Source organism: Rosa rugosa, chromosome 2, assembly GCF_958449725.1.
Source record: "Rosa rugosa chromosome 2, drRosRugo1.1, whole genome shotgun sequence".
Classification (NCBI taxonomy): domain Eukaryota; kingdom Viridiplantae; phylum Streptophyta; class Magnoliopsida; order Rosales; family Rosaceae; genus Rosa; species Rosa rugosa.
Genome location: NC_084821.1, coordinates 69647757 through 69670266, shown reverse-complemented (window position 1 = coordinate 69670266; position 22510 = coordinate 69647757). Strand labels below are relative to the sequence as shown.

Here is a 22510-nt window from a genome sequence, read left to right as displayed (position 1 = left end):
GCGAGTTTAGTTGAGATACAGATAAAAGATGATGAGACAACGAGGGCACATAAAGGACATCATGTAAAACAATGGATGGTGTAACCTGAATAGACCCAATACCTAAGACCGGAAAAGACACACCATTTGCATTAGAGACATGAGATATAGAAGGAGATGACATAGACACAAAGAAAGATTTGTCGTAAGTCATATGATCAGACGCACCAGAATCAATTATCCATGTATCACTACCAGTAAAGTCAGAAACATGTAAAGCAAAACCAATTTTACCTCGAGTTTCCTTAGTCAAGGAAACATTACCCTCAGAGAGATTTTGTCCTCCAACACAGTAGAAAGCAGGTTCTGTCATCTGGTGGACTGCTGTTTGGCCTTTCTGACTTCTACTCCTTCCAGTATTGTTCCCTCCTCTCCAACCGGAATTACTGAAATTAAATCTTTGCAGCTTAGGATTTCTTCTTCTTCGTTCTTTTTTTTTTTTTTTTTTTTTTTTTTTTTGAAGCTTTTAGAAAAAAAGTGAGGATGAATAAAAAAGTTTAATAGAATAAAAAAGTGGGTGGAAAGTGAGGAATGAGTTGGTGGTGTACGGGTAAGTGGGTGGTGTTGGAAATCTTAATAAAAGAAATTGGGAAGTGTGGAGAGGAAATGTGGAAGGATTAATGAAATGTGGGAAAGCAAATGTGGGATAGGCGTGCGGCTTGGGAAGGCTTTGATCAAATGGGTCAAAGAATAAAAAACAAAATGCGGTTGGTGGGGGAATCAAATAGTATGATTAATAGATATAGTTGGCAGCTCCTCAAACAAAAAAAGGTTGCCAGCAAGGTGGTGGCTGGATTGACCTTAATTAAATGGAATGGAGCATAGGAACGGAGAAAAGGTGTTGATTAATCAAAATTGGAGCTGCTGCTGCTGGATGTCGGATCGTGAGGTTGCTGCTGCTGTAGGTTTTGCACGGAGTAGCCGCTGTTGGAACGGCGCGGAGCTGTTGCGGGAAAGATGCGGAGCTGCTGCTGCGGGTTTTGATCAGAGATGAACTGTCTCCAGAATTTTTCAGGGTCCTCTGTTTTGCCGCTGCGGGGTTTGGATTGGGCTGAACTGCTGCAGGTTTTGGACGAAGCGGATGCTTGAGTGAAGGTAACCAAAGTTATGAGCGCGGTGATGGTTTGGACTGGGCTGAACTGTTGCAGATTTTGGACGAAGCTGCTGCTGCCGGAACGGCGCGGTGATGGTAGTGTGCTTGAGTGAAGGTAACCAAAGGAACCCAAAGAACCGGAAAACAAAGAACCCGAAAAGAACAGTGACTGCATTAACGAAAAGAACCCGAAAGACAAAAAACACGGCGGAACAGACAGAGTCCAAATTGGATCTCTGCTGTGATACCAAGTCAGAAAGAAGGAGAAGGTTGGGAATTTTCTGATATATTTCTTCTCCAAGAATGGAGTATATATATACATAAGATACATAAAGTCCTATTACAAAAAATATTCCTAATAGTGGATTAGCCCATAACTTGTTCGGCCAGCCACCAACTTGTCTGCCACCATTGTCGGCCATCATCGTTGGCCTCCAGCACTACTCACGTCAACAACTTGCTCTTGTGTTGCCGGTTTTGGCTATGGTGCTTCCATCTCACCAGGCCAACTCCTACGAGATGGTAAGCGTTTGGTTTCAGAGGGAGCACATCTGTGAGAGAGTTTGGTTTCATTAATTTATAAATAGGGCTAAATACTGTTTACCACCCTGTGGTATGGACCTCACATCAATTCAGTCCCTCGACTTTCAATTTCATCAAAAACACCCCTGCGGTATTATTTTCTCGTCCAAGAAGTCCTTCTGACTCAATTCCGTCAATTTCAGCCTTTAACTGCTGACCTGGCATTTCCAACTCATCAATAGTGGGGTCCACACGCATGTGAAATTCCCAAACTGACCCCCTGGGCAACAGAATATGGAAAATCCAAAATTAATTCCAGTTTTGAGATTGAGGAGATTCGAACCCCTCCCCAAGCATATGCAAAGTTTTAGTACATTGCAAAGGGGAAATATCATCAATGGTCACTGAGTTATGACTTATTCGACACTTAACTCACTGTATTTTCAACAATATCACTTAACTCACTCAGTTTTACATCCGTCTTTCACTTAACTCACTGCCGTTAATTCTACCGTTAGAAGCCGTTAAAATTGAGGGTATATTTGTCAAAACACTTAAAAATCATTTTTAACTTAAAAAAACTACATTTATTAGACTTTTTTTCAATTTTTTTAAATTTCTGAAATTTCTAATAAAAAATGATTTTTTTAACTTAAATATAATTTGAAAAAAATTGTCTTTTTTTTTTAAAAAAAAAGTTAGAAATGCATTTTTTTAGTGTTTAGATAAATATACCCTCAATTTACATTTATTAGACTTTTTAAAATTTTTTAAATTTATGAGATTTCTAATAAAAAATGATTTTTTAACTTAAATATAATTTGAAAAAAAAAATTGTCTTTTTTTTTTTAAAAAAAAGTTAGAAATGCATTTTTTTAGTGTTTAGACAAATATACCCTCAATTTTAATAGCTTTTAACGGAAAAATTAACGACAGTGAGTTAAGTGAAAGACGAATGTAAAACTGAGTGAGTTAAGTGATATTGTTGAAAATACAGTGAGTTAAGTGTCGAATAAGTCATAACTCAGTGACCATTGGTGATGTTTTCCCTATTCCAAACAAAAATAGTATATATCTACATAATAGTGTTTTTTTTTTAAAAAAAAATATGAACACTTTGTGATATAATCGTCCGCCGCGAAATGAGCAAATGCCGACTTGGCGCTGGGTCTGGTCTTTCTCTTCACCTTCTTCTTCAGCTTCGAATTGGTCCTCATCCAACTCTCCGGCCTCCTCTTCCGACTCTTCGTCGTCTTCATGAGAGTGCTCGTAAGTACTGAAATGGGGTTCCGGTTCCTGGTCCGGGACTGCGAAGTCTCGGGGCTGTAGCGGGCTGGATTCTTTGGGGAAGTGGAACTGGAACTTGAAGGACTGGATCCACTCCAACATGGAAGGAGATCTGGGGAGTTTGGGCTGTTCGACCTCCTGGGCGTGCGGGAAAGCAAAATGGGTCTCGGATTCAGGGGATTTTTTGTAATTCGTGGCCGGTTCCGGAGATCTGTAGGCGTAGAAGTTGATGGATTTGAACCGCTGCAAAACAAAGGGAGATCTCGCCAAGCCTTGTTGGTGGTAGTGGTGGTGGTTGTCTTGGTCGTGGGGCTTCTGGGTGCCGAGGCTGGAAGCAATGAAGATGATGCCAATCATGAGCTAGAGGAGGAGGAAGAGGACAGTTGGGGTTAACCAGTTGTTCATGGAGGCCCAAATTGATGGTAGGGAGGATACAAACTCCTCAAACATGGCTTTTGGGATTGGTTACAGTGGAGGAGAGAGGTGGGTGGAGATGACAAAGTGTTCATATTTTTTAAAAAAAAAACACTATTATGTAGATATATACTATTTTTGTTTGCAATATACCAAAATTATGCAAGTGGTCTGGTGGTTGGGCCATTCATTTGCATATGCTTGGGGAGGGGTTCGAATCTCCTCAACCTCAAAACTGGAATTAATTTTGGATTTTCCATATTCTATTGCCCAGGGGGTCAGTTTGGGAATTTCACATGCGTGTGGACCCCACTATTGATGAGTTGGAAATGCCAGGTCAGCAGTTAAAGGCTGAAATTGACGGAATTGAGTCAGAAGGACTTCTTGGACGAGAAAATAATACCGCAGGGGTGTTTTTGATGAAATTGAAAGTCGAGGGACTGAATTGATGTGAGGTCCATACCACAGGGTGGTAAACAGTATTTAGCCCTTATAAATATCTCAAGAACTAATCTTTTTAGAAACTTCATGTATTAAGGAAGACAAAAAGGAAAGTAGAACAACAAAACAGAGGAAGCACATCAAACCAAAAACCCTAAAGATTTTTACAAAAGCCTTAAAATTAAAATGCATATCAATCAGAGATTTTACGTCTTTGTCCTGCTCCTGAGATGTGTTTCTTTCTTTCTAAACGAATACAGAATTTACTCGTCATATTGACCAGCCAAAAAAAAATGTAAAGACTAGTCATATTGACCAAAAACTGCAAGGAAAAAAACAAAGAAGTGTCATACAGATAATGGAGAGTAGGTAGAATGAACCTCGTGGGAAAGTGCAGAGAAAGAGTGGAAGATCCATCATGAAGACCTTGACCATATAATTGTCTTCATAGACTATGCACTATGCAGCTTGCCAAAGTATACTAAACATCCCCCCTACTGGGTGAGCGGAATAGCTCTAACCTTGCATAGCTCTGTTTTGATTAGACATCACTATTGTGAGTCTTGCCCTCTCCATCTCTTCATCCTTTTTAGATTGATAATTCTTCAATAGCTTGTAATTTCTCTTCATTCTCCGCCACCAACCATGTCCAGGCGAACCCTTGTTACTACTTCATTCAAGACACCTTATGTGTCTCTGGATCTTCTTTCATACTTGAAATCTGGGCAGGTCACACCATTCCAAGTTTTCAATGACGTTATCATGCCCGATTTCAAAGACCACATATCCAAGGGAAACAACAGCCCCAACAATGCAGCAGCACGTGGGATACTTGAGGAAATCGAGAAAGATCTGGATCCCATTGGTAAGGCCTGTGAAAGGTTCCAGAAATGGGAAGTTGAGGTCAGCAGTGCTATCAAAAAATTAGCTTACCAAAGCCTGGATGATGCATTCAGAGAAAGAACAGAGGCACTGGAAAATACCAACAGAGCCAAATTTCTTCGGGACAAGCTTGAGAAAACCCGCAGCCTTGTCTCCAGGTTGAAGGAATCTGTTTGTTCAGCTTCAATCAAGATGAGTGATGAGACCTCAAAAGACTCAGATACTCCCCAGACCGGTGAGGAATTACAGCCTCCGAAGGAGATCGATATAGTGAAGGTACGAAGAGAAATTGAGGAAATCTACAAAGGTCTAGAAGGCAAACGGAGGCCCTGCTTGCTCTGTTTCTCAATGTTCCCTGAAGATGCTGTCATCAAGAAGAAGGTTTTAATCCATTGGTGGGTTGGAGAGGGGTTCATAGACACTTCGGCCACAGGAGAGAGTCAAGAGACTGTTGAGGAGATAGGGAATAAATTCTTCAAAGAATTTTTGGAGAAGGGCATTATTGAGCCCTTCTACAAAAGGAGCAGGCCTAGTGCAGACAGCTGCAAGATGCAGCCTTCAATCCGTGATGCTGTGATTGAGCTTGCAAGGACAGAAAACTTCTTCGATTTCGATAGAAATGGAAACCCAACTGAAGATTTCTCTTGCTCTGAGAGGGCATGCCTGGTAAGAACCATAGAAGGATCCAATGTCCGTGAATTGCCACTCCTTTCAAGTCAGGAGAATGTTCAAAGTCTGATCAATGTCAATGAGCATGATCTTTATTTTAGACCAAACTGGTTCTCAAAGATGAAAAGCGTCAAAGTTTTGCAGCTCGGGAGATGGCATTCAGACAAGCATCTCATCGAAGTAGAGGACTGTGAATTCCTGAAAGGCTTGAAGAATATGAGAGAGCTCCGGTACTTAAGCCTCCGAGGAGTCTCTAGAATCACAGAGCTTCCTGCTTCAATTTGCAAAGCCCGCAATCTAAGAATCCTGAACCTGAATGGATGTTGTGATTTGGAGAAACTCCCTCGTGGGATAGGCTCACTCAAGAAACTGACACACCTAGATATGTATGAGTGCTACCTGATAAGCGGCATGCCCAAAGGACTTTCTTTGCTCTCCAACCTCCAAGTGCTCAAAGGGTTTGTGATTAGTAAAAGGTCGGGAAGCCAAGACTGTAAGCTAGATGACTTGTCAAAATTGGAAAATCTTCGGAAGCTGAGTATCCACATAGACAGAAATCAAGCTAAAACAGCAGAAAGAGAGCTGAATTCTTTGGCAAAGTTCAAAAAGCTCCAGTCACTTTCTATATCATGGTCACGAATATATGACAAGCCTGCAACTCATTCTCTCCAAACTCTCCAGAGGATTGTCACCAAGAAGCTAACCAGAGCGAAAAGAATAACAAAACTGCCTTCAATGTTCATGGCTCCAGAAAAACTTCCTTCAATGTCAATGGCTCCAGAAAAACTGCCTTCAATTCCAGAGTCTCCACTTCATTTGGAGAAACTTGACCTCCATTACTTCCCTCATTCTACGATGCCAGATTGGTTGAAGCCAACGCTCCTCGGTAAGCTAAAGAAGCTCTATATCAGAGGAGGAAGCCTCTCAGATCTTTGTCACAATGGCATCAATTGTACTTGGACTGTCCAAATGGTGCGCTTGAAGTTCTTGGATGAATTGGAAATGGATTGGGAAAAACTGCGAGGCTTGTTTCCGAAACTGTGTTACTTGGAGGTAGTCAAATGTCGTAAACTCGATTTCAAACAATGTGATGTCAATGGAGTGTGGAAAGAGGAAGACTAGAAGCAAGTAGAACTAGCATCGAGCAGCAATGCTTAGAAAATTTTGTATTCCATATCTGTTGTATCTGTCTCATTTATTTCTGCTAGTATATTTCCATAACCAAATTCTAGTGCATTGAGTATCAACTTTCAAGGTTACAACTATATGAAATATGATGAACATACTAAATGAAATTCCATAACCAAATTCTGGTTCTTTGAATATAAAAATTTCAAGGTTATAACTTTTTGCTATTTCATAAGTAATTGCACAAAACCAAACAAAACTAGAACTCACCAGCAAATTAGAAGAATTTGCAGCACAGAAACGTAAGGAAACTCAGCAAGAAAAGAAAAAGGAAGAAACTTACCTCTGCTGTTTGCTTCAGGATCGACATGTTGTTTTCTTGCTCATTGCTGCAGAGAGAAACCAGTTGTGAGTTGTTCTTCGCTGCTCAAGGCCGGGCTGTTTATATGTTTGGGTTTTCCTCTTGTTTGGGCCTTTAGACAAATCCAGGCCTGGTTTTCTTTCTCTGTTCTTGTTGACTCTTCTGACCCCAAAGTTGAAAGGGCAAGTTTTTCAAATACACTATTGGAAAATTACCGCTGGATTGAATGCTAAAGATGACCTTATTGCATCATGGGAAGCAATTTCAATTAGCACAAGAATAATTTATTTTTATCTTCTTGTAGTTCCAAAAAATTTAAACCAATGTAGCTTTCAAAGATCGAGCTCAAGAGACCTAAGGCCCAAATTCAACAGTACTTGTAGTTTAAAAGTAACCATGTGCCTAGGCGAGTATGAGTGTTCACGCATGGATTTTTCACCATTCATTCTCCATTGTTATTGTTTTTGTTCTAGTTCTATGCTCTGGATCTCGGATTCTTTTCGGCAGCCATAGTTTCTTCTTGGTCTCGATGGTGGAGAAAATGATGTTGTTGTGAGGGATCTCATCCATTTGGTTGTTGGTTCTCTTTTGGTATGTGTTTTGGGGTTTGAATGGCATCGATTTCATCAATACGGAACTACTAGGTGTTTTGTTTCTGGCGATACTTCGACAACAGTGCGTAGCTGGCGGCGCAAGTTGGACGGCAATAGCTAAGGTTTTGTTAGTGGGTTGGGCCACTTATGGGGCCTATGCTTTAGTTTTTATTGTTGTGAGGATTAATTTATTGATATATACCGGCTCTCTTGGAGCGCAAGAAAAAACCTTTATAGTTCCTATTATCAGACTGATTGAGTGTTTCTATTATGAGTTATTGGGCTAGCTTTGGGACAGCGATCACATTTTCCAAAAGAGCAACCATGTCCTTTGTCAAACAATTTGCAAACCAACCATTTTCTGGGCGTTTGGATACAAATGATCCTGTTGAATAAGGCAATAAGCACGGGTGAATTTGAATGAACAATACCTTGAGTTGAAAGCTAGTCCAACAAAAATACAACCAAATAAATAAAGAAGCAGACGAAGTAACTACTGTAACTGCGAGTTCAATCAAGGCTCTTCAATTCCCAACAACATTCGAGCTAAGCTAGCTGGGTGAAATTAATTACGCTCTATTCAGAATTTAGTACCAACCTATCTACCAGCTGTTAATGTCATGATTGTGTTTGTGTCCCTTATGTTTATAAGACAAAGAATTCACATGCATTTCTGATCTTGTACTACAAACACTTTGAAGCTTTTAGTGCTACTACTACTTCCCACGTCGCTTTTCGACAAAGATGCTACAATGTCGATGAAAATTACGTCTCTTTAACGGTTCCTTTCTCTTTTAATCCACGACGAAAAACTTCTCCCGCCAACTTTTTAGCAGTAAATCCATGCTTTGTTCTGGATTGACAAGGAAATACTTGTTCTTTTGTCATTTGTTTTTACCCCTTTGACCCTTTCACCAAACGATGCACTCATTTTGTTATTGAAGCATTTTCAAGTCCATGTTGCCCCAAGCAAACTTTAGCTTGTTCGGTTGTCTTTGCCTTAATCTCTTCTAAATAATTCGCCGAACACTTTTTTTTTTTTTTGAGAATTATTCGCCGAACACTTTGTTCCTATACTTTTGTGAAGAGGAGAAGGGGTTAACCAAAACAAAGAAAACTCCAAAATAGCATATAGCTCGACGGCTTAGTAGGTTAATATATAAATTAGAGTGGAGGTGATTGGACTGTCCCAGATCCATCTTCGATCACTAATGTTGTCCCAAGTCCCAACTTAACTGCGTATCAGTGAAAATTGTGTTTTACCCAAAAACTATTGGTCTTTCTGTTAATGCTTGGATCCGTAGGGATCTAATTAACGATAAGTAAAGAGAGAGAGAGAGAGAGAGAGTTGACACAAGATGTATAGTGGTTCGCCTCCGCATGAGCGGGAGACTACGTCCACTTGAAGGCTATACTAGTGTGTCGAGCCTTGCGGCCTAACAAGATTACAAAGTATGTAATGGAATGTCTTGAGTTGTGGGAGGAGGCATTCCTTTTATAGATAAAGGAATGTTCTTCCTTTACATGTTTTTCGATGTGGGATAAGCAACCACACAATTCTAGTCTAGAAAGCCTAGTTGTGAGGGCATCTTGGCAAGGGCGGGAAGGTGGCTTCCCGGAGGCAGATTTGCGACTTTTGGATACCGTGGTGTAGCTTGAACATAGGGCTATACGATGCAAGTAGCGGTTGGGTCTTGCCATGTCTTGTGGATGTCCCAAAGAGCGCGTTTACTTATGCTTGGTGAGATAGCAAATACTCCATATTATTGGAGGTATGTACACTTTCTAAATGTACTCAGCAAATTTCTATGTACACCCAGCAGGTTTTTTACCCTCAATAAAAAAAATAGAATTTATAATTGTACTCAGCAACGCTTCCAACAACACCCTTAGCAAAACTCACACCCAGCTAATCTCACACCCAGCAAAACTTGGATTATCTCCGCATCAATTTTTGATGTTAATTGTTGCAGTGTGCATTTGAGCCATGTCCCACCGCCGCTTCTCCGCCTCTTAATCATCGTCACGACAACCAAGTCAGTCCCTCACTCTCTTCCCCGCTCCAATCTTTACACCTCTTCTTCTCCATCTCTCCGATTACCCGGCCCAGAGTCAAACCCCTAGTTTGGGTCTCCGTCAGCACGGCCCTCGAGGTCGACAAAGCCCCAGCCTCCACCACTCCCTCCAAGACCCTTCCTTTCCGGGACGAGCATGGCTTCGACCTCCACCGATTGGAGCCCAACCTCTATGAGAAGCCCAACTTGTGCGGCCAGTGACTCAAACCACGCTCATGGCAAGCATAGTTTGTTGCTTTTGGATTTGACCTCAATTGATGATCCACTGGCAGTGTAAGTTTGATGAAAGTCTGGAATTGGGGAAAAATTACATGAGGATAATGCCTCCATTTACCTTATTTGTTTAGATTTTTAATGGCGAGTGAGAAATTGCTGGATATGCATCATGATAACGTTTGTCCTTTACTGTCAATTTTTGATTTGGATTGTTAGTTACAGTACTGTAAACTGAATTGAGATCATGTATGTGATGCACTTGTTCTGAAGCATGAACTGTTTTGGATGATGAATGGGCCCTACCAAAAATACCAACCCTGCATACATGGTTTAAATGCACACTGCAATAATCAACATCAAAAATTGATGCGGAGATAATCCAAGTTTTGCTGGGCGTGAGATTTGCTGGGTGTGACTTTTGTTTGGTGTGAGTTTTGCTAAGGGTATTGTTGGAAAAGTTGCTGAGAATAATTATAAATTCTATTTTTTTATTAGGTGTAAAAAACTTATTGGGTCTACATAGAAATTTGCTGGGTACATTTAAAAAGACCCAAAACCATTGGAGCTCTAGAGTCAAGGATAGACAATCTTATTTAAACCAACATCCATCAAACAATATTGGTTTTTTTTTTTTCCCCTGTATTCTGAGAACAGCAGGATAAGCTAGTACTACCATCTAACACTGAGTTTCCTTCCTCCTCTAGTCCGCTTCAAACAATAACAATCAAAATGTTTGGCTCAGCTTTCTGATTCGGAGTGAGGCCAATTATTATATATAATCTAGGCTTAGACAAGAAATTAGCAAATGAATCAACTAACAATGTTGAAAATGACGAGAAGAAACCTGAAACCTATTTTCACTTGTACAAAAACCATTCAATCTACGCCGCTTGCTGTCTCTCTTCTCTGCCACCATTACACTACTAGTACTAGAATCAGCATATGCTGCAGCCGCAGCTGTGGTGGTGTTGGTCGTGGCAGCGGTGCTATTAACCTCGCTTTCGGAGCTAGAGAAGTGACGATGGTCCAGCACGCTCATTGGAGTTCTAGTTGTGCATGACAGAGTATCTAAAACTGAGTCGTACCCTTCATTCACTATCATTTCTTGCATTAGGTTCAAGCATTTCAACAAACTCTCCTGCAATTAGAGCAACCTGTTATAAGTATTATTAAGGAAAATTTAGTTCTAAATTATTTTGTTCCTTCATATTGACAATGTACTCACTTCATTTACATATTGGCAAGATGATATTGAAACTTTTAAACTAGGAAACTGCAATGGAAGTAGCTCATGACTCGCAAACAAAACCGCCGATGCCGCAATTATCGATGGCTTAAACTCAACGAATTTGATTTCTGTGACCAAAAACAAAACCAAAATTAAGGGTTAGTTTAATTATAGCGATTAATATTGAAGAAATGGGCATTGAATTTTGAATGTGAAGTACTAGAACAAGTACCATTATGGGCATTGAAGATGACATCTGAAGCTCGACTTTTGAGGGCTTGAGTGAGTGGTCGTTCATTTATGTCCACCAAAGAGACAAAGAAATGTAGAAAGGAGAAAGGAGTTATTGATTTCATCCTCCAATTTAATGTGTCGAGAATCACAAGCTCCATTTTGTTAATCGTTTGCGCCTCAAACATGAAACCTTCTTCTCTTCTCTGTTTCATATATGGCTATGAGTTCCCATATGCAACTTAAGTACTTCCGCACAATATATGGTACTCCGAAGAATGTCATACTCGGGGTTTTCTACTGTTAAAATCAAGTGAAAAACACCGCAGTATCGTATACTCCGGAATACCATAGAGTCCCTTAATTTTCAGTGAAGTTAACAAAATTAAGGGTTTAATTTCATTACCTGAAAATCAGAGAATGAGAATGAAGTGTTCTTCATTTTTGCAGCTAGAGACAGGCAGGCGACTTCAACAAGTCTTGAAACCCAAGGCTTTCCTTGCTGCAATGTGAATGATGAAATTAGACTAAATGTGATGTCTTGGAATTTTAGTAGGTTCGACAATAATTGCATGTCGAAAATCGACTTCTTTAACTATTTACCGGAATGTTTTGCTTGGAAATGAACTGATCCAGGTAGTTAATGGCTAGGTAAGGAATGAAAGGGTCAAGGTCGCAGGAATACTGTGCCTGATAAACACATAAAAGACAAGTACTTTAGACCAATATCCAAGAAAACAGAAAGAATCATAGTACTAGCTAGTAACATAATTATTTTTGTTCTTAGTCTGAAAAAGAGTACTAGTATTTTGCCTATAGAACAGAGAAATGCTTCAAATAGAGAAGAAACACAGTACTGGTAGTTATTTTATAATGCTATCTTTGTTTTTGGTCTCAGTTACAGAGTACTAGTATTTCACCTATAAGAACATAGAAATGCTTGAAAACAGAGTAGTACTAGTATTCGATTTACCTGTAAAAACAGAGAAATGGCCTCGAGTCGAAATGAGCAGTAGAAATCCGAGTGTATGGAGCTGGTTAAGAAGTTCTGTGAGGGCATGTGATCGGTTTCTGAGGCAAATAGATCTGGGATAGAATCTGGGTTGTGTTCTTCAAGATCAAAGAGCTCCATGTTCGACTTGTTTTGAGTGATTGATGAGGAGCTCAAGGAGTTAAGGACATGGGAGCAAAAGTTATTGGAGGAAGAGAGTAATAATGATGGGAAAGAGAAGCTTCGCATTCTGTGTTGATAAAGAGGGGGTGTGGCGAGTCTCAAGTCCTCTTCTCACCTTCAATTTTTCTCTGCACCACTATTAACTTATATGCATGTTGGTCCCTTTTTCGTCACTCTCATTGGAAAAGAAAACAGGATAACTTAGGTTAGAGCCTTTAATGCTTTTTAACCCCCAGTAGATTCCCATATTAAAAGACCATATTTTGTTCTTTTAAATAGACTCCCATTTGAGAACATGTATATTTACATGTGTGACTGGTGAGTCTCTTCAAAGTCCGCTCTGGTGTCATCTCAAATTTAAAACGTTCAATCTAAACATTACGTTTTTACATATTATAAAGCAAATATATGAAAATTAGGTGAGTTTTACTCTTAAGGTTGGTTTTTTTTTTTTTTTTTTTTTTTTTAAACTAACTTCCGTTGTGTTGTGAGAATAATCTGAGCTATGCTTTGAAATACAATAGCCGATTGTTTGAAAAAAAAAATGTGGTTTTACAACTTAACTTCCGTTGTGTTGTGAGAATAATCTGAGCTATGCTTTGAAATACAATAGCCGATTGTTTGAAAAAAAAAATGTGGTTTTACAACTTAAACTGACTAAGTAAGTCACTCTAAGTAAGTCACTTTATTATAAAGTGGCATTTTAAAAGCAATGTCAACTTGTTATAATGTTTAATGCATGCTAAGACAGTACGTGCACTTTATTATGATATTTAAAAATTATCTTTATAATATATAGCTACTACTTTAGCTACTTACCCCTCACCAATTATTACGAGAGTATCCAAAATTACATAATAAATAGCTTAATTTACTCTCGTTACCGAATAATCTTAATTTCTAATAATCACTTCAATTCTAAACTGGCCCTAAACAAGACTCACTCCCCCTTAAATGTTGGATCTAGTTTGTCATCTTCAAGACTTGCAATGAAATATTTAGAATTATCAAGCATGGACTTATCAGACCAAAGAACAATTTGAAAACAATGACTAAACCAGCCGAGTCAAACCCACTTCTAAATCTAAGATTCACCTTGAAGTTCTTTCATTCTTTTACAGACTTACAAGTCCCAAGTTGTGTATACTGTACTAGAACTTGTTTACCCATTAAAGACTTGTTGGGACTACTTAAGTGGGATTTGGTGTTTGCTCGAGTTGGCCTAATGAAAACAAGCAACCAATTGGATTTGAAATGAAATGATTCGTTTCATAGTACTTGAATGACTGAGTACTATTTATGAGCATGCATGGTGCTGCAGAAGGAGGACAAGTGGTCCTTTTTGTTCACAGTTTCACAGAGAGAGAGAGAGAGAGAGAGAAGCTGGAGACGAAGACAGTTGTGGTTTATATCTTCCTATTTTCCGCGATAAACGCCGGTAACACTTAACAAAATCCATCGCTAACTACACTACTAGTAGCTGGCAAGGCAATGTCATACCATACCACTGAATCCTCACTTTTATCATGCTTCTCTTTTCAAGAATTTCACTCCCCATTACCCTATATTGATATGTGGTTCGTGAATGGTTGTAGGTCATTAATGTGTAAAATGACGATTAATTGTGCAACCGGCCAAGGAGCCGAGTAAGAAATTTGTCATATGAGGATGCGATAAAACATTTACATGTCTTCTTTGAGACATTTCATCAAACACTTTACTAAAATTAGTGTATAAAATATAACAATTTTAGGGTCACCGATCATTTCCATCACATACACAAACTTGCATGTGTCCAAAATGACTAAATGTGTGTGGAAAACTACAAATAACATTCACCATCTCGCCTTTACACAAGACTTGTGTGTATATGTGCATATATTATACTCCAAATACATCTTGTTTTAGTTTTGAAGAGGGTATTTGGGGTAGAATATTTTTGATAATGGTGTGTGGCTTCTTGTTTTGACCAATTGGTATATGACTGTGTGTTTATTTAAACCCTAATGGCCTAATTGCAAAGAAAGATGTCCTACAAGGAAAGACGCTTCTTCCAATTTTTCCTTCAATATCTTAGCTAAATCTAGGATACTAGGATACCTTTAATCAAAATTCGTATATAGTATAGGTGCCTTCACTATGATATACATTTAGTATAGTTGGTTGCATTCTTAATGTACTGAACAATAATGACGACTATAGCAGTCAATCAACAACGTGACTATTCTCATATATTATTGGGGCAGCTACCTTTTGCTGCAGAGTCACTTACTTTCACAACCAATTCATCAGAATTTACTAATCAGAAAGTCAATTTCAACCGGACCTAGCGATATGATCGACCTTCACCTGAAATCAATGGTGAAGTCTTTGTGTCAAATTATATTGAGTCTTCAATTTTCTTTTTCTCTGCAGAATTGGGGGCCATTTGAGTTTTGATTCACCTCCTACATGTGACTCACGTGTGTTGCAATAAGTATCGACATAAATTTAAAGTTTGAAGTTTTTTTTTTTTTTTTTTTTATGATAATGAAAATGAGCAAAGTGATAAGAATTGTAAAACCCACAAAACCCCACACCAAAAGGGATCCCAGATTCATAGAAATTTCCCTGTTGGAAGTTTAAACCCCACCACTAAATTCAAAGAGAAATTTCCCAAACAAATGCTAGTTCTTGTTTCCTCCATTTTCGATTTTAAGTTTGCAAAAGGTGAAGTGAAAATGGTGATTGATATATGCAGAGGATTACAAAAGGTACAGCTAAAGTAGGCTCCCTACTGATCCATATTATGAAGCTAGCTAGCCCATGAGACTTCAGTGTAAGATAAAGACAAGTAAACTATCTTGACGTTGCAAAACAAACCACACAGCCATTCCGATTTAAGTTTGTAAAGTATTTTTGTGAAATTATTGGTGTCTTAAAGATGATATGTATCTATTTATGCAAACCGTGATACTGCTTGGTCTTTCCTTGTCATGGCAGGATGACAGCTTGGGTTCATGTCCTAGTTTTCAATGCGAGGCCTTTTTGTAATTAAGTGAATCCACATTCTGAACCTAATATATGGGCAAGTAAAAACTATCCGGGTCCTTGATGCAAATGTTCCTAATTATTAAGTTGACTGACTCATTCATTTCTTATGGCTAAGGCTTAGGTATTAGATTGTGTGGTTCCGATTAGTACTACATCCTGAACAAGTCGACCAAAACTATTAAATGATGACCTAATTAGATGCAAAACAAATTAATGTACGTGTACGAATTTTAGGACCCAATATATTAAGGCAACCGACCAAAGAAAAATGTTGAGGCAATCTACTTGCATGTCATGACTCATGATGTCATGAATCTAGAACTCCTTATGTCATACATTAGAGTATTATTATTTCTTGACCGATTAATTAACTTAACTAAACCTAGGAGATTAAGGAGATCTGAGAGAGCTATTGCATGTGCTTAATCTAATTAACCGAAATTGATACAGAAGCTGTACAGACGCATTCCTCGATTTGCAGAAGCAGAACTGTACCAGCACTTTGAGCCTCTCATTCTCCATATATAGGAGGATAACAGCAGATCGATCGAGATCGGCTAGCTAGCGTCTATCGATCCATCGAGTATAGACCCACATAGAGGATCGATCGGAGATGGAGCAAGCTAGCTAGCTGAGTCCAAAAATGTTGCATTCTGCACTGCTCGCATTGTCCCTAACTCATCATATCAATGTGAAACATGCATGCATACTTGCCAAGTTAAGGCAGGGTCCATATACACTACGTACGTACTCCATCTTCACGGGCTCAGATAAACCTAATATATTCTTATTAAACCCTAGCTAAATCTTCGCATTACAACATATATATTCAGTCCTTTCCAAAATCTCCAGATATCGACCAGTTTAATTTGGAATTAGCAGATAGCAACGATACATACTTGGCTTATCCATATGAAATTCCATGAAGGAGATATATATGCATGTGATGGAGCTAGACAAATAGCTATAATGCTGGAAATGTACCTTTTACTCTAATTTTAGTGGCTGGCATGCATCTGTATTCCTGAATTTGTAGTTTCCTTGCTTTGCTAGTGAGTGTCTTCTTCTCTACCTGGTCTGCTTTGTTGGGGTTTTGGAATTCTGGCAGTGCCATATTACCCATATAATGAATACGAATATTCATTCTGTGTCGATATCTAGGGTTAAGAAATTAGCATTGGTGCAAGAGAAAGCAATCTAATAAAGCTAAGCTCATGAAAACAAATGCATATGCTGCATGCATGCTGCGATTCACCTTTAATAATTAACTGGATTCATCATCGACTTGAACACCAGTCAATTTCACTTTTTCCTTTTTCCCCTTTTTTCTCTGAGGCCCGTCTTTGATCTCTAGAGAGGGTCGGTTTCATTTAGACTGCTGACTGCCCGACCATTCTCACACAACTCATTGACTAGTTTAAAAAGTTTAAGAGTGTTAGTATTTTTGGGTGAGAAGTAGAGGTGCCGGTTAATTTTGTTGTAGAGTCTTGTTTATCCGAAATGTGATTGTGCATGTAACTGGACGAATCTAAGATAATACGATCTGACCCGATAAAACTTTCTAACTTAATTCTGGTCTCCTGCCTCTTCCATTTCTATTACTAATAAGATATGATAATTGAAGAGTGGTGAGAGATATGGCAATGCCACTGCCATGTAATTCTCTATGAAAATTCTGTGAATGCATTCAAGCTTTGCTCCACCATGAACCATTTGTAAGAGACAACTAAGATTCCAGTGGCCTGTGGCCCTCCTCCACTTAAGAGACAAAATCATCAAATAATGAGAGAGACCTCAGACACAAATTTTTGGCGCGCAGATATTCACCTCGTAAATACTTGTTGCCAACACATGTGACTATTGCTTCATCAAGACCAAAAGCATAACAGATTCTTTGAGTCATAAAAATTTCTTGGCCCAAAATAATTTTGGGTGATGTCTCGGCCTAATAGCCCAAACAGAATTAACTTACCTATCACATATCACAAAGTTACGAGCCCAACTAAAAGAGACGACTATCTTTATCCGACTCATAGTTAGTAAAAAATATGACATGTATAGTACGCGAAAAATACGTACGTGTATTATTCAGACATTTTATCAAATAGTTCGTTGAAAAGTTCGGCAAAATATTTTTAATTAATTAAATAATTAAAATTTTTAATTAAAAATATTAATTTAGATTCATTTTTGTTCAATAATGTGTAAAATACGAAGAAGAAAAAATGTAAAAATCGTGTATAGTACGTGTATAATAATTTTGGCTTCAAAAGTATCGGAAATTTAACGAGTCCCTTTTAAAAATATGAAGTACGGAAGTATTTTTGAAAAAAATATAAGTACGTATTTTATTCACGTATAATACGAAAAATTACTAACTAGGATCCGACTACAATTATTTATGGCCTAGTGACTAGACATTAGACAAATGATAGATTCAATTTTGTTTTGGAACACTTTTATGTCGACATCCATCGACAAAACTTTTCTTTGATCATGGAAACACTCTTGCGTCAGCAATCACATTTTGATTTTACTCTTCATTTAACCATGGAAATACTTTTACCAACGAAGGATCATCGTAGAAAGTCTTGGTTTTGATTTGACCATAAGAACACTTTTGCCGACAAGTATACCGTCAACAAAGATCATATATTGATTTTGTTTTGGTTTCATAATGGAACGCTTTTGTGAACAAATGGGGCACTATAGTAAAAGTTCAAAACTTCGCATTGTAGTCTTATTACGTACATAATCTTTATACTATAGTTATTTTTAGTGCTCTAAGTTAGAAGTATAAAGCATTGTACAAATGATACATGGAGCATGTAAGAATCATTAAGAAAGCTTAATTTCTTGAGCTGAATACAAACAAACCTCTCATTTTGAGATTAAAAGAAATGAAACTCTTCGAAAGCAAGCTTTCAATTTACTAGTCTTTTTTTTTTTTTTTTTCCAATTTTACATTGAAACAAAACCTTCACAGTTCCAACACAAGTAATGTTGATTGAGATTTAAGAAAACCCCAAAACTAGTTACTTACATTTCTTAATCCTTACTCAACATGAACCCCATCAATCACAAATCACACACAAAGAACCATAGAAGTATCCATGAAGCCAAAACTACCTCCATCGTCAAGATCCATTCGGGGCGCGACCCGCATTGATATCGGATCCATTTCCTTGCCATTCTTCCCCCGATTGCACCACCCTTGCCGGATTATATCCCGGAACCACACCACCATTCCTCACCCCATAGTACACCTGCTGGTTCACTCCATCAGAAACAACCCTACCCGACACGTCATACTGGTCCATTCCCGCAACGGGCCTTAACCCTCCACCATAAACCTGGCCCATACCCGGCATCTGATTATGATACCCGACCGGTATCTGACCCGGTAGAGCCTGGTATTGCTGAGGCATATACGGAGTCCGTATTTGAACCTGCTGGACCGGTACGTTTGCCGGTTGAACCGGAGCCGGGTAATAATAAACCGGTACTGAGCGCACAACATGACCCGGATAATTCGGGTCCTGGATATAATGCAACCCGGCATTACCCGAAAACCCTGTTGCTTGCGAAACGGGCAACTCCGCCGTCGTCTCTGCAAAACCCTCCGACTGATTCTCTCTCGTCTCCGGCTTCGAATCCGGCTTGGTCTTCACCGGCGGGAGATTCGGCAGCGACGGCACGGAGGGATTAGACGACGTGGAGCAAAACGGCGACGAGATAACCGGAGCGGGAGAACCGGGATCCGAAGCCGATACGTTGTCCTGTAAAACCCCGGGTCGGGTCTTCGCTCTGAACTCCCGGTTGTGAGTGTCGTCGGAGTTGTCCAACCCGAACAGATAGTCCGGCACTTCGGAGAGAATCGAGGAGGCTTCAGAACGGCCGCGCTCGAGGAGCGAAGCGTTCGACGCGCCGCTGTTGAGCGCGTCGAGGAACCAGTGCTCGCGCTTAGCCGAGCCGTCGAGGAGCGAGCTGATGCTGGAGGTTCGGGAAGCCGAGTCGTCGTCGCCTTTGGGGAAGAGAAAGAGGCGGAGCCGAGCCGCTTTCGGGTTTTGATTCTGTGTGATGCGGTCGTACTCGTCCATCATGTTGTCGACGTCCTCGTCCGTCGTGACGGAGATCAGAGCATCCAGTTCCTCGTTCGGAAGCTGGTACTTGACGGTCACGTTACTCAGTCCTGCAAAATACAATCAAAACCGTTTAGAACGCAAAATCAAAGTCAACGTGAGCACTACGACGTCGTTTTTTTTTTGGCTTGCCTGAGAGTTTGGAGAGCTTGGAGAGGAGGGAGCCGTAAGTGGTGGCGCGTTGCACGGCGACAATTCTGGTGTCGCCGCCGACGTAACGGAGCTGGTTATCGTGGGGCCGCGGGAGGATCTTCCCGCCGAAGCTGCACATGAAACGTACACGTGTCTGATCGTTTGAGGGGTGGTCGGATCGCGGAGTGGAGGTGACGGAGTCGGTGTCCATCTCGGAGGGGTGGAGTGACGTCATTCTCCGACGCGATTAGTTTCTCTGCTGCAACAGAAAGCGTCAGTTTTTATATTGGAATGTGCGCCGAGAGTTAGTTTAAATAGGTGTTTAGCAGTTTTGGCGTGACAAGTCGTTTTTTGTGAGTGACTTGTAGACGACGGTAAAGGAATGTCTGCTTGTACTTGGATTTGGAAATTTTTTTTTTTTTTTTGGTTAATAAAATGAAATTTATAAAGAAAAATTTCAAACACAACTTCTTCATATTAAATAGTTGGGGACACATAAAAGATGAGACAATTAGATTAATAAAAACAGAAAATAAACTATGCCTCGAATCAGCAATAGTAGTTTTAGCATAATAAACCTCTCGAAATTTCCTGTATCAATTGAATAGTGGAGATTGCGTGAAGACAATTGGACCAACGAAAACATGAAATGAACTAGAATACTCTAGATCATCAACACTTCAATAGCATTTGCTATAAAGTTGACCTCTGCGGACATATGACCCCGCCTGCTTTTTAGTTTGAATGTTGTTGAAATGGCCCCACTTCCATCATCTTCTTCTATTTTTTTGTTTTTAATTTTTTTTTATGAAAGGGTAATTATTTATTTCTTTATAAAAAATGCAATTATTGGGTCTTATATTGTATGAGACAGCTGCTTAAAGCTAAGATAATGAATATTAATTCATAAAGCATCCTTACTAAAATAATCGAAATCCATTTGAGGGAAAGAAGATACTGATCTAATCTTCCATGATTCGATTGTCATCGAAAAAAGATCACCACCATGATCACAAACAAGAACAACAATCTTTTATTTCTATGCGAAACTAATCAAACAGCAAATCGCGATCATAATGATCGATCATTATATTTTGATTCAAACTATAATTCATATACCAAAATTAAATTGAAATCGATGTCAAAACGAACTCATTGTGATATAAAGTCGAAAATGAACAACAACAACAAGATCACTTACTCGTAAATTGTAATGGTGATCGGACTTTGACGAATTGCAATCGGAGCTAGACCGTCTCAGATTCCAGAGAGAGAAGAGGCTGGAGATGGAAGTAGAGAGAGTAGGTGAGGGGTTGAGGTTTTTGGGGTCGGAAGGTGAAGGTGGGCAATGTGGTTTATAAGGACGGTGACGTGGGGCCAGTTGCAGTTGTCTGATTGTAAGAAGCAACGTGGCGATTTGTCATCACCTTGTCCGGGGCCCCTGAGATAATGCTAAACCCACTGTACTTGGATCCACAGTGCCCTCACTGTCCAATCACAGGAGAGCTGGATGAGGAAGAATTTTATCGAGGAAAGTGGTTAATTGGTTCCATTTTGGCCTTGGTGACATTGATAGATTGTAGGTAGATGCATGGCTATCTGGTTATGGGGATTGAGTTTTGAGGGTTACTGATTCCTTTAGTATAAAAAGTCTGCTTCAAATGTGTTTGGATTTGGATGAATCAAAGTTTTTTTTGAAAGATTTTCGAAAGCTTAGAATGACATGGCAAATACGTGAAGTATTAAAAATGAGTATTTTATCGCAATACAAATTTACACACAACAAAGTAGTGACTGTCTCTAATACCTTTTGTTTATTTTTTTTGCCAAATAGTTATATAGTCTTGGGATACCCCTACACAATTACGTTGTTGGTAGTTTTGACTTAAATTATTGTTGCTGTTTGGTTCATTGAACATAGTGACATTTAATTTCACTTCAAACTGCAATCCTATCTCTGTGGCCAAAAAGTGCGGCATCTTCCCAGTCTCTCCATGTCCGATTACTTCATTTCTCCTAAATTACTAGTACCTCTAGGATTTAGGAAAACATTTGCCCTAAATTTTGGTCATTGCTCTAACACATATACGCAATAATACACCGTCCTATGTTTCGCCGTTTCGGTCAATTGGCTTAGTTTGAGGCCATGTGTTATCAATTTAGTATTTTAGGTCATCGTATCTTCAAACAATCCCAAATGCCACATTAACCACATGTAATGATCATTTACATACATTATCGTTAGTCAAATGACTCGTCCGACTTCAATAGAGCATTTGACCTTCATGGTACATAACAAAAGAAGAAACTTCATTCATATCATTTTCTCCTCGATTATTCGAAATGAAAACCAATAATGCCTTTCTAAATTTTCTGGACAGGGATTCTAGCTTGCGAGTATTATAAAATACCTGTCTCTGTCTTATATCAAGTTGGGAAATAATTAAAGGGACGTTTATGGTGTTTTCTAACTTGGGCGGTGGGATAGAGACATTTTAAGTGCCTTGCATCATGTCACACAGTATATACGAGGAAAAATACACTCTTATTGAGCTAATACACTTACTAATTAGTATTAAGGACCCCTACCAGCTACCACATCTACTCTTCCTAATTACTCTTACATCTTTAAGCAATGGAATTTCATAATGAAGTTTTTCCAGACCAAAAACTAAAACAATGAAATTTCATATGTTCAATGTCTAGTTTGGAGGTGACTAGAGCCCGGAAGTCGTGATCTAGGAAATATGAAAATTGAGCTAGATTTTGGTATATACGTATGTTTTTCATACATTTTTGTTGATTGTGTCACGTTTTACCAAAATTTGTAATAGTTCCATTAATTCTCTG

The 22510-nt window shown here is 39.2% G+C and overlaps 3 protein-coding genes across 4 annotated transcripts; 1 reads left to right on the top strand and 2 right to left on the bottom strand.

Moving 5' to 3' along the window:
- Positions 1 to 4441: 4441 nt before the first annotated feature.
- Positions 4442 to 6469, top strand: LOC133731402 (disease resistance RPP13-like protein 4). The gene has a single exon (XM_062158779.1). It carries the CDS (start codon positions 4442 to 4444, stop codon positions 6467 to 6469), a length of 2028 nt encoding a protein of 675 aa, XP_062014763.1.
- A 3811-nt stretch (positions 6470 to 10280) lies between these two features.
- LOC133733728 (putative cyclin-D6-1) lies at positions 10281 to 12511 on the bottom strand. The gene is made up of 6 exons (XM_062161369.1): positions 12153 to 12511; positions 11783 to 11869; positions 11586 to 11681; positions 11181 to 11385; positions 10946 to 11076; positions 10281 to 10858 (listed from the first exon to the last, which is right to left on the bottom strand). Exons 1-6 carry the CDS (start codon positions 12417 to 12419, stop codon positions 10535 to 10537), a joined length of 1110 nt encoding a protein of 369 aa, XP_062017353.1. The 5' UTR covers positions 12420 to 12511; the 3' UTR covers positions 10281 to 10534.
- Positions 12512 to 18221: 5710 nt separating this feature from the next.
- Positions 18222 to 20987, bottom strand: LOC133729754 (protein PAL OF QUIRKY). 2 transcript variants are annotated; one of them, XM_062157316.1, is made up of 3 exons: positions 20862 to 20987; positions 19661 to 19919; positions 18222 to 19578 (listed from the first exon to the last, which is right to left on the bottom strand). In XM_062157316.1, exons 2-3 carry the CDS (start codon positions 19893 to 19895, stop codon positions 18524 to 18526), a joined length of 1290 nt encoding a protein of 429 aa, XP_062013300.1. In that variant the 5' UTR covers positions 19896 to 19919; positions 20862 to 20987; the 3' UTR covers positions 18222 to 18523. The 2 variants fall into 2 exon arrangements, with proteins under 2 accessions (XP_062013300.1, XP_062013301.1); XM_062157317.1 differs by having other exon boundaries at positions 19661 to 19916.
- Positions 20988 to 22510: the final 1523 nt, after the last annotated feature.